This window comes from Lygodium microphyllum, chromosome 8, assembly GCF_053477565.2.
Source record: "Lygodium microphyllum isolate KBCC chromosome 8, Lygodium_microphyllum_v1.1.10, whole genome shotgun sequence".
Lineage (NCBI taxonomy): Eukaryota > Viridiplantae > Streptophyta > Polypodiopsida > Schizaeales > Lygodiaceae > Lygodium > Lygodium microphyllum.
In genome coordinates, this window is record NC_141142.1 from 155,372,957 (window position 1) to 155,386,527 (window position 13,571).

Consider the following 13,571-nt stretch of genomic DNA (forward strand, 5'->3'; position numbering starts at 1 on the left):
TTCCTCTCATCCTACATTAGTTTTCACTATTGTAAACTCGTGCAATAGTTGAAGATAGCCCCAAAGTTGGTCCCGCCTATCTCCCACATCATCCTCCACTTATTCATCACATTGTTCTTTACAAGACAATAGACCTATAAATTCATCAGCGCCTCTTTTTGGAGATCTTCTTTCACTTCAAGATCACAAAGAAAGCCATGTCAATATACTACTAATCAACCATGAAGAAAGTCTGATTTTCCTTCTCTTCCTACTCTCAGTTTGTAAAAAAAATTGTTGTTTTATAACACAGTGAGTAGGTGAAGTTTATAATTGTCATGCATACTACGTTGTCCTAGACATTTTGTACATCCTTTACATGATCTTGTGAGTAAGAAATGCTTCTCCTCACTTTCAACTTGATTGCAACCGAGCTCATCCCTAATGAGCTTGGCCCTCAATTTGTCTCCATTAGTTTTGTGTCCATGGCTATAATTTTCTGAATAAAAGTCCTGTTCAGCTGCAAGTATTCACTTTTCTCAATTTTCTTAAAATGTTAAGTCTCAAAAATAAGTGAAGTTTACAATTGTCCTACATACAACATTGTCCCAAGCGTTTATATCAAAGTCTAATAAAGAGTAAGTAGAGAAGGAATAAGCTAAAGAGAAGTATTGTTCTCCTCGTGACATATCAATGGAATAGTACTGCTGCAAAGCCTCCAGAGAAGGAGAGGCAGTGTAGGTAGAAAGCTCCTAGGATGAAGGTGACTAATACACCATGGTTTAATATGTGCCGCTCATGAAAACCTAGCTCTCACAATATTCATGCACATTACTCTTACAAAAGCACCAGCTGTAATACCATATGAGGATATCCTAGGATTTACAGTGAAACACAAAGAGTGAACAAGCACAACTAACACAATGAGCTTAGATAAAATACAAATAAAAAAGAATAATGAATGAACAAACGTTGGATGAATGAACTCAATTAACAAACTGATACGGGAATGATACAATGGATGCTCAAGGAGCAGAGAGCTGTCCAACAGCCTGTGTGTGTGTGGGGGGTGTGTGTGTGTGTGTGTGTTTTGGGGGGGGGGGGGGGGGCAGCTAAGAGAGAGTATTGGAGACTGTTGTCCTCCAAAAAGGATGCAATAAACCACAAAGCTCAATGCAGAAATCTGATGAAGACTGCCACGGACAGCAGTTCCGAAAAGGGATTAGGAGGAACATGATGTCAAAAAGCTGGGCAACAGCAGGCCAGCACGCCAAGACGCAAAACACAGCTACAATAAGACCAAATGCAGTGGATATGAAGGCCTTGAGTGGAAACACAGTGGCTGGAATGGTTGAGATGGGAGACAACAGTAACTGTGCAGAGGTGGACAGCAGGACAGTAGCCGGATGATGAGAGTGGCAGAAGAGAGGGAAAGTTGGCTCTGAGTTTTGGGGCAGGAAGGTGATGTAGGAGAGCTGGCATTGAGTAAGAAAAGTGGTAATGCACATGGTCCCCCCTATGGAACTTTCTGAGCCAGTCATCCTACCATAATTCTAGAATGTCACTTTGATGGTTTTTTTCTTTTTGGGGACTCTTTCAAAAACCAGAAAATAAACATTAAATAGTGGCAATTTCTTGGTGGCTGTCATTCTTGGCACCTAGTGCAATGTTCTTTAAACTTTGCCTCTTCATCATTTCCGCTCCTTAGGCGTTCAAGCATGCCTAGGATCTAAGAAGGGGTATCAACATGTTCGCCATCTCCTATTTGTTATACCTAGACTGAGTCAGTGATAAGGGACATTAAGATATCGTTCCATTTTCCCAGTTTTGGCCACACCTTTTATTATCCACCTTTTCGTTCACTCAATTTAATTTGGACCTTACTAAACACCAATCAAGGGTCACTAAGCTGTACAGCGCACCTTTACTATCTCAGCCTATCGATATGGCGAGACACTATCCAGTGGATATGAAGGCCTTGAGTGGAAACACAGTGGCTGAAATGGCTGAGATGGCAGACAACAGTAACTGCGCAGAGGTGGACAGCAGGACAGTAGCCGGATGATGGGAGTGGCAGAAGAGAGGGAAAGCTGGCTCTCAGTTTTGGGGCAGGAAGGTGATGTAGGAGAGCTGGCATTGAGTAAGAAAAGTGGTAATGCACATGGTCCCCCTTATGTAGGGACCGGTTAGACACGGAGTTCGGGACAGACTGTCGCTACACACAGTGAGAGACAGAGAGAGTGAGAGAGAGCAGAGTAGAGAGTGAACACATTTTCAGGTATAATGATGAGTGTGTACCTTTAGGTTTTTAGATAGATATATATGTGTAAGTACAAGTGCTAAGGGTGTGTTCACACCCAAGCACATTTCAAAGGCACGAGGCCTTTATTCCCAACAACCTCCCACCTAAAGGCAATGTGCCTTAAGAGGAGAAAAGAATCAGCTAAGTCTAGGTATGTACAAAGCTGAAATACATATATCTATCCAACTCCCATCATCTGTCGGCAATGAGAGAACCGCTCTGCTGGAAGACCCTTCGTGAGAAGGTCTGCAAGGTTATCATCTGTATGCACTTTGACAAGCTCAATGCATTTGCTATCAAGTACATCTCTAATGAAGTGGTACTTCACCTGTATGTGCTTTATCTTTGCATGAAAGACAAGATTCCATGCTAGCATGATAGCACTCTGACTATCGCAATGGACAACAGGTAACTCTGTGATGCCAAGCTCTCCTACTAGACGTGAAAGCCATAAAGCCTCCTTGCATGCCTCAGTGGCAGCCACATACTCTGCCTCTGTAGTAAACAATGCAACACACCTTTGTAGCCTGGAGATCCAAGAGACTGCTCCTCCTGTGAAAGTAAACACATACCCAAAAGTGGACTTCCTACAATCCGCATGACCAGCATAGTCTGCATCCATAAAGCCAACAACAGATGGCTTCTGCTTTCCAAAGAAGATGCACAACTCCTTTGTGCCTTTGAGGTATCTCATAATACCTTTCACCGCATCCCAACGCTTCTTGCCAAGGGTTGCTATGTATCTGCTAACCACTCCCATTGCAAAGGCAATGTCATGACGTGTAGCAACCATAGCATACATCAAACTACCAACATCTGAAGCATATGGTATCTTGGCCATTTCAGCCTTCTCATCATCAGATATAGAGCTTTCCTCTGCACTAAGTTTTACATATAGAGGCAATGGAACCCCAATTGTTTTCCCCTCCTCCATATTGAAACATTGCAAAACTTTGGAGATATACTCCTGGTAAGATAGATAAAGTAAGCCTTTCGATCTATCTCTGAGGATTCACATGCCAAGAATGTGATTTGCATCACCAAGATCCTTCATGTCAAAGTTGCCATGAAGACTTTGCTTCAATGAATCCAAGGCATGAGTATCCCTGCCAGCAATCAGCATGTCATCAACATACAAAACCAAGATAATCACGCTGTCATCTGCTACCTTCTTGGCGTACAAGCAGTGATCCACTTGACTTCTATGAAAGCCTTGGGATTGCATAAATGTATCAAACTTATGATACCATTCTCTTCGTGCTTGTTTCAGCCCATACAAACTCCTTTTGAATTTACATACTATTTTTCCTTTCCCTTGTTCAACAAACCCTTCAGGTTGCTGCATATATATGTCTTCATGCAGATCACCATGTAAAAACACAGTCTTTACATCCATCTATATAAGCTCCATATCCTCAACTGCAACCAAGCCCAAAATGGTTCTCAATGTAGTCATCTTGACTACATGAGAGAAAATCTCATCAAAGTCAATTCCATGCTCCAGCTCATACCCCTTTGCAACCAATCTTGCTTTGTACTTTGGTGAGGAACCAAAAGTGACCATCTTATAAACCCATTTACATGGAAGGGTTTTCTGCCCTTTAGGCAACTACACCAAGTCCCAAGTGCCATTTTTTTCAAGAGATTCCATCTTTGACAACATGGCTTTATACCATTTCTTGCTGTCTTGTCTGTCCATTGCTTCCTTGAAGCAAGACACTTCACCATAGTCTGTCAACACGACATAATCAGCTACATTGATTGCACCAGGAACAAACCTGTCAGGTTATCTAGTAGCCCTAGACAATCTCCTAACCTAATCGTCATCGTTTGCTAGCTATTCCTGCAAATTTCCATTTTCAGCATGCTGTCCTGGCATTTCAAATCAGCATTAACAGCTTACTGTCCTGGCTGTTTCTGCACATGTAATGGCTCATTTTCATGGGCAATAGCTGGCTGATCATTTCCTGCATTTACAGGTTCATTTACAGCAGGTATTTGCTGCTGTACAACGGGCACATTTTGCTGTCCAAAAGGTATTTCTTCTCGGAATACAACCCTACGAACCTCCTCAATCTTTTCGGGCTGTTTGTGCATGCGATCTTCCCGGAAGATAACGTCATTGCTGCGTGCTACTTTCCTTTTCTCGAGATCCCACAATCTATACCCCATTTCACCCTCATCACCATATCCTAGGAAAATGCATTTACAGGACTTTGGCTCAAGTTTGCTGCGTATTTCTTTACGAATGTGCACAAAAGCCTCGCAGCCAAACACTTTCAGATGAGCATATGAAGGTGGCTTGCCCGACCATGCTTCTTGGGGAACTCCCCCCCCCCCCCCCCAAAGACCTATTTGGTGACCGATTGAATTAGTGAACGGCTGTCATAACAGCCTCTGCCCAAAAACCATGGGTTAATGCAGCATGAGACAGCATCGTATGGACCTTATCCTATATGGTCCGATTCATACGCTCTGCAACTCCATTTTGGGGCGGATTATGAGAGGCATTGAGCTCCCTCTTTATCCCTTTGCTGTCACAAAATGCCTGAAAGACCTTGGACACATATTCCCCACCATTGTCAGAGCAAAGACACTTAAGTGTCTTATCTGTCTGATTTTCAGCCGATGCCAAGAATTTTTTAAACTTATCAAGCACTTCCTCCTTGCTACGAATGGGATAAACCTATACCTTCCGTGTAGCATCATCGACAAAGGTGACAAAATATTTCTTTCCCCCTAAAGATAATCTTGGCATTTGACATACATCCGAATGTACTAACTCTAAAGGAGAAGATTTCAAAGAAAGAGACTTTTTGTGAGACGTCTGTGCATGTTTGCCATAAATGCAATGATCACAATGCTTAAAATCAGCATAACGAATATAAGGCAAGTAACCCAAACGAGAAAGAACTTTCATTCATGTTTGACTCATGTGTCCCAACCGGCCATGCCACAAAGAAACGCTTGGTTGCTCAGTCATGGCAACAACATGGTCACGCACACTAGATACATGAAGTGGATGCAAAGTATCACTCTTGCAACCTCTGGCAATAACCCTAGATCCCTTACAAATCTTCTATTTTCCATCACCAAAGGTGGTATGAAAACCATCATCATATGGCTGCCCTGTGCTAATCAAGCTCTTCTTGAGCTAAGGTACATGCTGTACATACTGAAGTGTAAAGACAAAGCCATGCTGAAACTGTAACTGCACACTGCCAATACCTGCAATCTCACATGCATAGTTGTCCCCAAGATGGACAACACCATGTCAGCCCCTTATATAGGCGGAAAACCACTCACGATGAGGAGTGACATCAAAGGAAGCACCTAAATCAAGAATCCAAGTATGCATGTCATCATCTGTATCTGCAAGTAAAGCATGTGCACCAAAGTGTGAAGAGACAAAGAGTACATCACTCCCACTGTCACTATCATAAATGACTACATTCACATCTTCAATTTTTACAATGCTCTTCTTAGGCTGACTGTCCTTCTTCTCTTCCTTGCTATCATCTATCTTCTTGCCTTTTCCTTTCTTTTTCTTCCATTTGTAGCAGTCACGTTTGAAGTGACCCTTCTTGCCACAATGATGGCATTCAACATCTTTGCCACGTGATTTACTGCGTCCCTTGCCATTATATTTGCCCTTTTGCTATGATCTGCCCCTAGTATACAAAGCACTGGAAGACTTACTGGATGCATTGTTCTGCCGATTCATCTCTTTCATAAGTAGAGTACTCTCTACATCAGCATACAAAAGGATTACATTAGAATTGCTCATAGAAGTCCTGAATGTATCCCAACTCTCCGGTAGAGTGCAAAGCTAGAAAGTAGCCTTAAATTCCTCATCAATCATGAACTTCAAGGCAACCAGCTAGCTGAAAATGGAGATAAACTCACTCAAGTGAGTAGACATTGTTGTACCCTCTTTCATACGCAAATTCATAAGCTTTTTCGGCCAATACACTTTGCTTGCAGCACTCTTCTGTGCTGTTTCTTCCAATCTAGTCCATATAGCATATGCAGAATCCAAACCTTCAATGTTGAAGAGCAAGGCATCAGAAATCGATAGCTCTATGGTTGAGCATGCAAGCTCATTTAACTCATCCCAATCGTCCTAATCCATGTCCACAGGCTTTGCCCCTTTGGTTTTGATCGGCTTTGTCTGCTTCTTTTGTAACAGGATATTGTAGAACTGCTTTTGCCAAACTGCAAAATTGTGTGTGCCTTCAAGCTTCTTTATGTGCATCAGATTACTACTGTCATTGCTGCCAGCCATGATTTTCAGCCCAAATGTGACCAAAAAACCAGCAAATGCAGGCCCAAACTATCACCCAAGTGACCAAGGTACAAACAAGTACCAATCAGCAATAAATGACCACGCATAAGCACAGATTTCAGATCTGTAATTAAATTTTCAGAAGCACCAAACCATGTGCTACAACATTATCCAACTGATTACAGCTGTTCCAAGGGCATGTGCATCACATTACATGAGGAATCCCAAAATTTCAGCTGCAATCTCTGTTGTACATGTACCCACGGGCATAAAATTTGACACGAACGGTCAACAGCCCCAAAATTTTGTGCTCAAAGCATCAACCACAGATCTACATTTTCTGTCATGCATAGAACAGTCCAATTTTTCCAAAATAGAGCAATTTCAGCAAAACCCCCAAATTTTACCAAGTGTTGATGTCCAAATTGCGTGGAATTCAACCTGCATGTACATAAAATGACCAAATGCTGCACAAATTTTGCCCAAACTGCAATAGCCCCAAATTGCACGGGGTCCAATGTGCATTAATGTCGAGAAATTGGATAAATTTCAGCCCAATTTGTGCATGTACATGAAAAGCCCCAAATGTCGAGGACAAAATGTCACAAATTCCTGCAATTTCTGAGACAGATTTGCTTGTCCTACATCAAATTCCCCAAATCTAGGTAAAGCCCCAAATTTATGGGCCAAGATTGCATGAAAATTGGAAGCTGTGCCTCCACCCGTGAACGTCTATCAATGGGAAAAAGGAATTTCAAGAAGAAATTGATTTTGTCAAAAATTAGGTGGGATGTGTGACTGACAGCCCGCTGGCGGCCGTCCCCTGCCTATCGCCCATCACGCATCGCGTCGTCAGATCGCCTGCCAAAAAGCCGCCGCACGTTAGCAGGTCGCCGTGTAGTCACTCGTCGCACAGCAATGCCCCGTCACGCAGCACCGCTGCCTCCAACCCCGTCGCACAGCAGTCCATTGCGACTGGACGCCTCCAATCAACGCAATAGTCATGCAGCAATCACCTGTTACCCCTCTCGCCTGCTCACGCTTTAGCTGCTGTCCGTCGCGCACCTGGTCCACGTCAACTGCTGCGTGGCCTGGCGACTGCTGCTCCCACTACTCACACGTCACGTCTACTAGAGTCTTCTACAGGTTACAACCAATTGCCTGTGATAGAATGCCGCCTGATTCAAGCTACAGCTCCCGTCACTCGCCTCACGACCTGCTCGCTTGTCCTGCTCGAACTTCGAGAGGTACGAACACCTCAACCGCAGCTCTGATACCAATTTGTAGGGACTGGTTGGGCACGGTGTTCGAGACAAACTATCGCTACGCGCAATGAGAGACAAAGAGTGAGAGAGAGCTTAGTAGAGAGTGAACACGTTTTCAGGTACAATGACGAGTGTGTACCTTTAGGTTTTTAGATAGATATATACGTGTAAGTACAAGTGCTAAGGGTATGTTTACACCCGAGCACATTTAAAGGCACGAGGCCTTTATTCCCAACACCTTATGGAACTTTTTGAGCCAGTAATCCTACCATAATTCTAGAATGTCACTTTGATGGTTTTTTTCTTTTTGGGGGCTCTTTCAAAAACCAGAAAATAAACATTAAATAGTCATTCTTGGCACCTAGTGCAATGTTCTTTAAACTATGCCTCTTCATCATTTCCGCTCCTTAGGCATTCAAGCACGCCTGGGATCTGAGAAGGGGTATCAACACGTTCTCCATCTATTGTATCAGCCTTCTTCATCCTTTAGCTCTGTAGAAAATAGATATTGAGAATAATTCACTCATTCGCAATAACAAAGGTCTCAGAATCTTTCTAGCAGCTGTGCGCACAAGCCATCATATTGCAAAAGAAACTGTTCGCAGCAAACACACTTGTTTTTCCATATAGAAATACACACAATCCCAGTCAACGTGTCACTAATATGTCTGAAAAAAAAAGAACAAGATAATTAATGTATGAACTTGAACAAAACTTGTAGGAAGTTTGTTAACATGATTGCCATAGACTTAGGTCCATAAAAGTCAGATACAAAACAGAAAAGACCCACAGCTTCTTAAAACTACTCATTGGCTGGATGTGTATCAGAGAAGCCAACTACCAATGGCAAAGAGGCAGCCTTTCCCACTTTGAGATTGGGATTCATAGTATCAAATTTGCAGGTTAGGCAGTCAATGTATTTAGGACTATGAAAACTGTCATCATGATTGACAAGCTGTTCAAACTGAGTACCCCTAATTTGCAGGTTAGGCAGTCAATGTATTTAAGACTATGAAAACTATCATGAATCATGACAAGCTGTTCAAACTGAGTACAGCTAATGCTTCCACATCCTTATAGGGACCCACAACAAAAAAAAAAATCTTTTTAATATCATGATTTTGGAGTCCAAGAGATTTCAGATGATTTCACATCTTTAATACATCTCATGAATCACCCATTAACTGCTCAAAAAAGTCAAAAATTCCAGTGCATACCTGATGTCTTTCTTTCCATTTGGGGAAGAAGCTAGTTCCCAAAAGTTGAAAAATATGATCTCGCATCTCATCATTTGTTACAAGCAAGCACTTACACTTGACTGCAGCATACAGCCAGTACCTGAACAGCACAAATTGTGCCTAGTTTTAGGAACAACTGTATTTGTCCACCTTATGTGATTCATTAATTAACAAGTAGAAAACAAAAGGAGGGAGGGAGAATCTGAGAAAGTTCATGTAAAATACACAATTCCATACCAATCGTCATTGGATCCATAGGGAGTACTGTAAAGGGCATTCTCCTTGATCCACCCTTCAATTAATGATCTATCATTTGGTGACAGACCTGCTCCACTTGAGATACGCCTAGAATGGAGAACAATTAATGGAGATTTGTTAGTCGAGCTTCTTGATCTTACTTCTGTTGCCACTGCATTCAGCTGCATATGAAAAAATAACACAGTAGCTGGTCAATATCTGTTATTTCTTGCTTCCCCATATGGACTTGTCGTTCTCAGTGGAAATACAGAACAGGAGAAGCACAAAGAGACAGGTCAATACACAAAGTTAATGATGTCCAGCTGTCTCAATGATAAGATACCAAGAGGATTCAAAACATCAAGCGTAAAATTTTAACAAATAATGTAGACCCTGGTCTGGCATATAAATATGCAAATGGTGGGGTTCAAGGCACTGACGCAGATATGTTGACATTATACAAGCTTTAAGGATGAAAAGCCGTAAAAACAAGAGCAGCAATCCTTCAGTAATGCATCATTCAACATATACCTAACAAATGGAAGGTTGATACCCCAGCTATGCACATTCAATGTCCCAGCTGAGCAGCAAATGGAAGGGTACGAGAGCAATAAACATCACATATGCTCACAGAAACAAGGCAACCATACCAGTGTAAACTTGCAGTTTGCCATTTATTGTATGACAACTTAATGTCTCTAAATGGCACTCATGGTGTGATGATAGGGACCTAGGGAGTGCAGGTGTTACAAGCATGTGAATCTGGTCTTAGAGATTTGGGCACACACAACCATGCATGGGTATTGTCAAGTAACAGCAGGGTTTGCAAGGAGGAACACACTGTATGTAACACAGCATATGTACGGCAAACACTATGACATGGAACTCAGAAACACAAAAAGTGAATGTAGTAATGAATCATGTACAATATCAATACAAACACAAACAAGATCTATAGAAAAAAATACCAAAATCTACTCAAACTGAAAATATTCAATTACTTACCAGGACTGGTAATGAGGCGAGCAAAGTCGAGTCAATGATATTGATTAGAGCTCAAGAACAATTACCTGGCTGATCAATCAGTAGTACCTGTGGACAAGGGTGCTCTCTAAAGGGAGTGAAACGCAGTCCTCCGGGCAAGAGATGTCTGAGAAGAAACAGGGTGATGATGGACAATAGTAGAGTGTTAGCAGTGTGCATGCCAGAGTGTTTATTGTGGGTGCCAAGACCCACAGTCAGTGTGCATTTCATTTTTATGACAGTGCCATTTTGGCCAGTTGGCTGCATTTATTGCACCCACAACTACTCACTCACTCATCATTTTTATGTATTTATTTTAGCCTCTTTATAGGCTGCTCTTCCTCCACTGTGTTTCAGTCTCATGAGATACTCGTCCTACAGCAAGCCTGCTTCTTGGTGAAGAGAGGGGGAGTCTATTGCACTTTTCTGGCTGCACACACAGCCCATCTCATTGTACTGCTCTTGAGCCTTGGTATGTCAAGTCTATTCTATCTGAGTTCTTGTATTCTTGCTATTCTTTTTTGTTATTTGTGTTCATTGCAGCTTCTATCAATAGTGTCTCTTTACTTCATTGCTCCAAACTTTTCTGACATGGCATCAAAGCTTGTGGCTCTAGGTTCTAGCCTAGCTGCAATGTTTGACTCGTTTTTCAGGTCTGCTGGCACCTAGATCAAGGTAACCATGAAACGTTTCACCCTGAAACATTTCACAATTCAAAGGGCAGATGTCACAAGGATGTGAGATTTTGATGCTTTGCTTATCATTTTGATTAAAAATTAATCAAATGTGCAAATGTGACTTGCACATGTGAGGTGCAAGTTAATTATTTCGCAATGTGGGACCCAAGACCCTTAGATTTCAGTCGGTGCTAGAGGCAAAAGCTATAAAAAGTTATGCCCGACAAGTGTTAGATGGTATCCGGTGTCAAAACTTGGCCTAGAACATTTAATTATTGCCTAGCCAAATTATTTTTTGAACCATACATAATTATAATTTAATAAAGTTTGATAATGCTAGAAATTGTTTTGGAAGGCCAAATTATTTTTTGAACCATAAATAATTATAATTTAATAAAGTTGGATAATGCTAGAAATTGTTTTGGTAGGCTGCTACTTATCAAGACTTGCCTATGCAAGTGGGAAAAACGTTTTTGAGGTTTCCGAGGGGAGGGGCGGGCCCATAGTTGCCAAGAAGCTCATTTCATAAGGTTAGGAAACTCATTTTATACCTACGCATTTCATAAACATATGAAACACCTATTTGAAACTTCTACAAATGCCATACCTTAGATGTCTTGGAACTTTTGTAATCATTGTTTATCATGGATTTATTTAACAATTTGACATGGGTCTTGGCATTGATTGCCAAAGTTTTGTTTTGAGTTCTTATCCATAATGATTGCATATATTGATCGCTCCTTTTACAACTAAAGTTGATGTTGGGCATGGATAGTGGACCATGATGCATGCAAATATTGATGCTATATTAAATGTTCATTTGCATTGTATAAAATAATGAATAATGTCAATCTTTGTTCTCTACATCACATGGGTCATATAGTACATATATATAAAGCTTTCATACTTTTTTTCATCTTGATTGAAACCTACTTCTAACATTTTACAAAACTCATATGAACCTATGAAACTCATTTCATACCTCCCATTTCAAAAACCCTTGGCAACTTTTTTTTTTTAGAGGGGAGAGAGAGTCATTCCCATCTTGTGCAACCTCAAAGACATACACACACACAGGGAGAGAGGGAGGGAGGGCTGCTGTTGATGCTGCAACAATTGACAAGTCATTTCTAGCCAGTAGGAGACCCTCCAAGAGCTGGTGGCATACCCAGAATAAACTACAGTAGCAAGTGACAGCAATTTGATGGCTATTTCAACCAAGCAACATTATATTGGGAGTGATCCATTAGTGGAGACAGCTTTCATGGTTGTCAAGGAGAGCTAGCAATTGATTTCTTCCATTTTCTCGTAATGGAAGTCTGAATTTTCTCTCTCCTTAGTATTCTCTCTCATCCTCCAACCTATTCTCATCCTTCCTCAAAAATTTCCAACAAAATCAGCCATTGGAGGTAGATATTTTGACTAATCTCTAGTGTAAGCTCTAATTTACAGCACAAATTAGGGTTGGACAGCCACCTGGAGAAGCATGCTCAAAAATTTAAGGCTTAGAGACTTGAATTTCAATCACTAAAATTGGGGTAATTTCAAGAGATTCAAGTGGGCATTCAGCCAGCAAACATAGTTGAAGGAAACGGGAAAACAAAAATGCAAACAAAAACGAAAATGAAAATGGAAACGTCAAATTTTGAGGAGGGAAAACAAATAAGCCACATCATCTGGCACGAACAGGCGGGCGGAGGGGAGGATGGAAGGGAGAAAGGGAAAAAGGACTAGCTTAGAGTCCAAGTGCTTAGAAGCTAAAACTTAGAATGCAAGTTTCATACTCAAAATCAAAGCTTTCTAATTTCCAAGCCTTAAAAGAGTCCTACAAAAGGCGTAAGCTCAAAAGAACTTTTTGATGCATACAAGGATTTTGATACATAATTAATATGTTGATTGCAAAGAAAGAACAATTATAAATATGCAATTATTATCTCTTAGCTCCTCTTCCTCTCTATCTCCCTCTTCCTCATCCATGTCATAGTCTTCAATTGTGCTATAGGCAAATCCTCTTCATTCTCATCCTCCTCATTAACGAAGAAAATTGAAACGGAAAGAAATGACTCTAAGCTTAATCATTTTAAATAATTAAACACTAAATATGTAATGATTTGAGCTTAATTAATGAAACATTCAACATTTAAATATTAAATATTAAGGGACTATTTAATGTTATGAGTTTTAAAGAAAACGCTACATTAAAACATTAAACATTAAAAAGCGCAAAGAACATGAGATTAATAATGCTTAAAGCGTAAAGAACATGACGATTAATAACCCTATGCTCAATAAGTGTAAAGAACATAATGATTAATAATACTACATTTTAAGCATAAAGAATATAGTACATTTTACTGAAAACATTTTGGGCTTGCTGGGAAACGGGGTAAACCGAAACGTTTTCCCAAGGGGAAACAACACATGGCAGCCATTTCCCCTTTGGAAAAAGGTTTCGGACAAGGAAACATGTTTTGGATCCTCCTCCACATGTTTCAACATTTCGGGGTGTTTCCCGCTTCTATGCAACAAACATTTCGAGCTGACTTTGTCACCCAAAGGAATACA

General features: G+C 40.9%; 1 protein-coding gene across 2 annotated transcripts in view; it reads right to left on the reverse strand.

Moving 5' to 3' along the window:
* The window catches only part of LOC148033029 (proteinaceous RNase P 1, chloroplastic/mitochondrial-like), a 41,917-nt gene that overhangs the window by 14,469 nt on the left and 13,877 nt on the right, over window positions 1-13,571 (reverse strand). For both annotated transcript variants that reach the window (XM_087683735.1, XM_087683734.1), the window contains exons 3-4: window positions 9,307-9,488; window positions 9,049-9,169 (exon numbers count right to left, since the gene is read on the reverse strand). In XM_087683735.1, coding sequence (XP_087539861.1) covers window positions 9,049-9,169; window positions 9,307-9,488 — 303 coding nt within the window. The remainder of the gene's footprint in view (window positions 1-9,048; window positions 9,170-9,306; window positions 9,489-13,571) is intronic.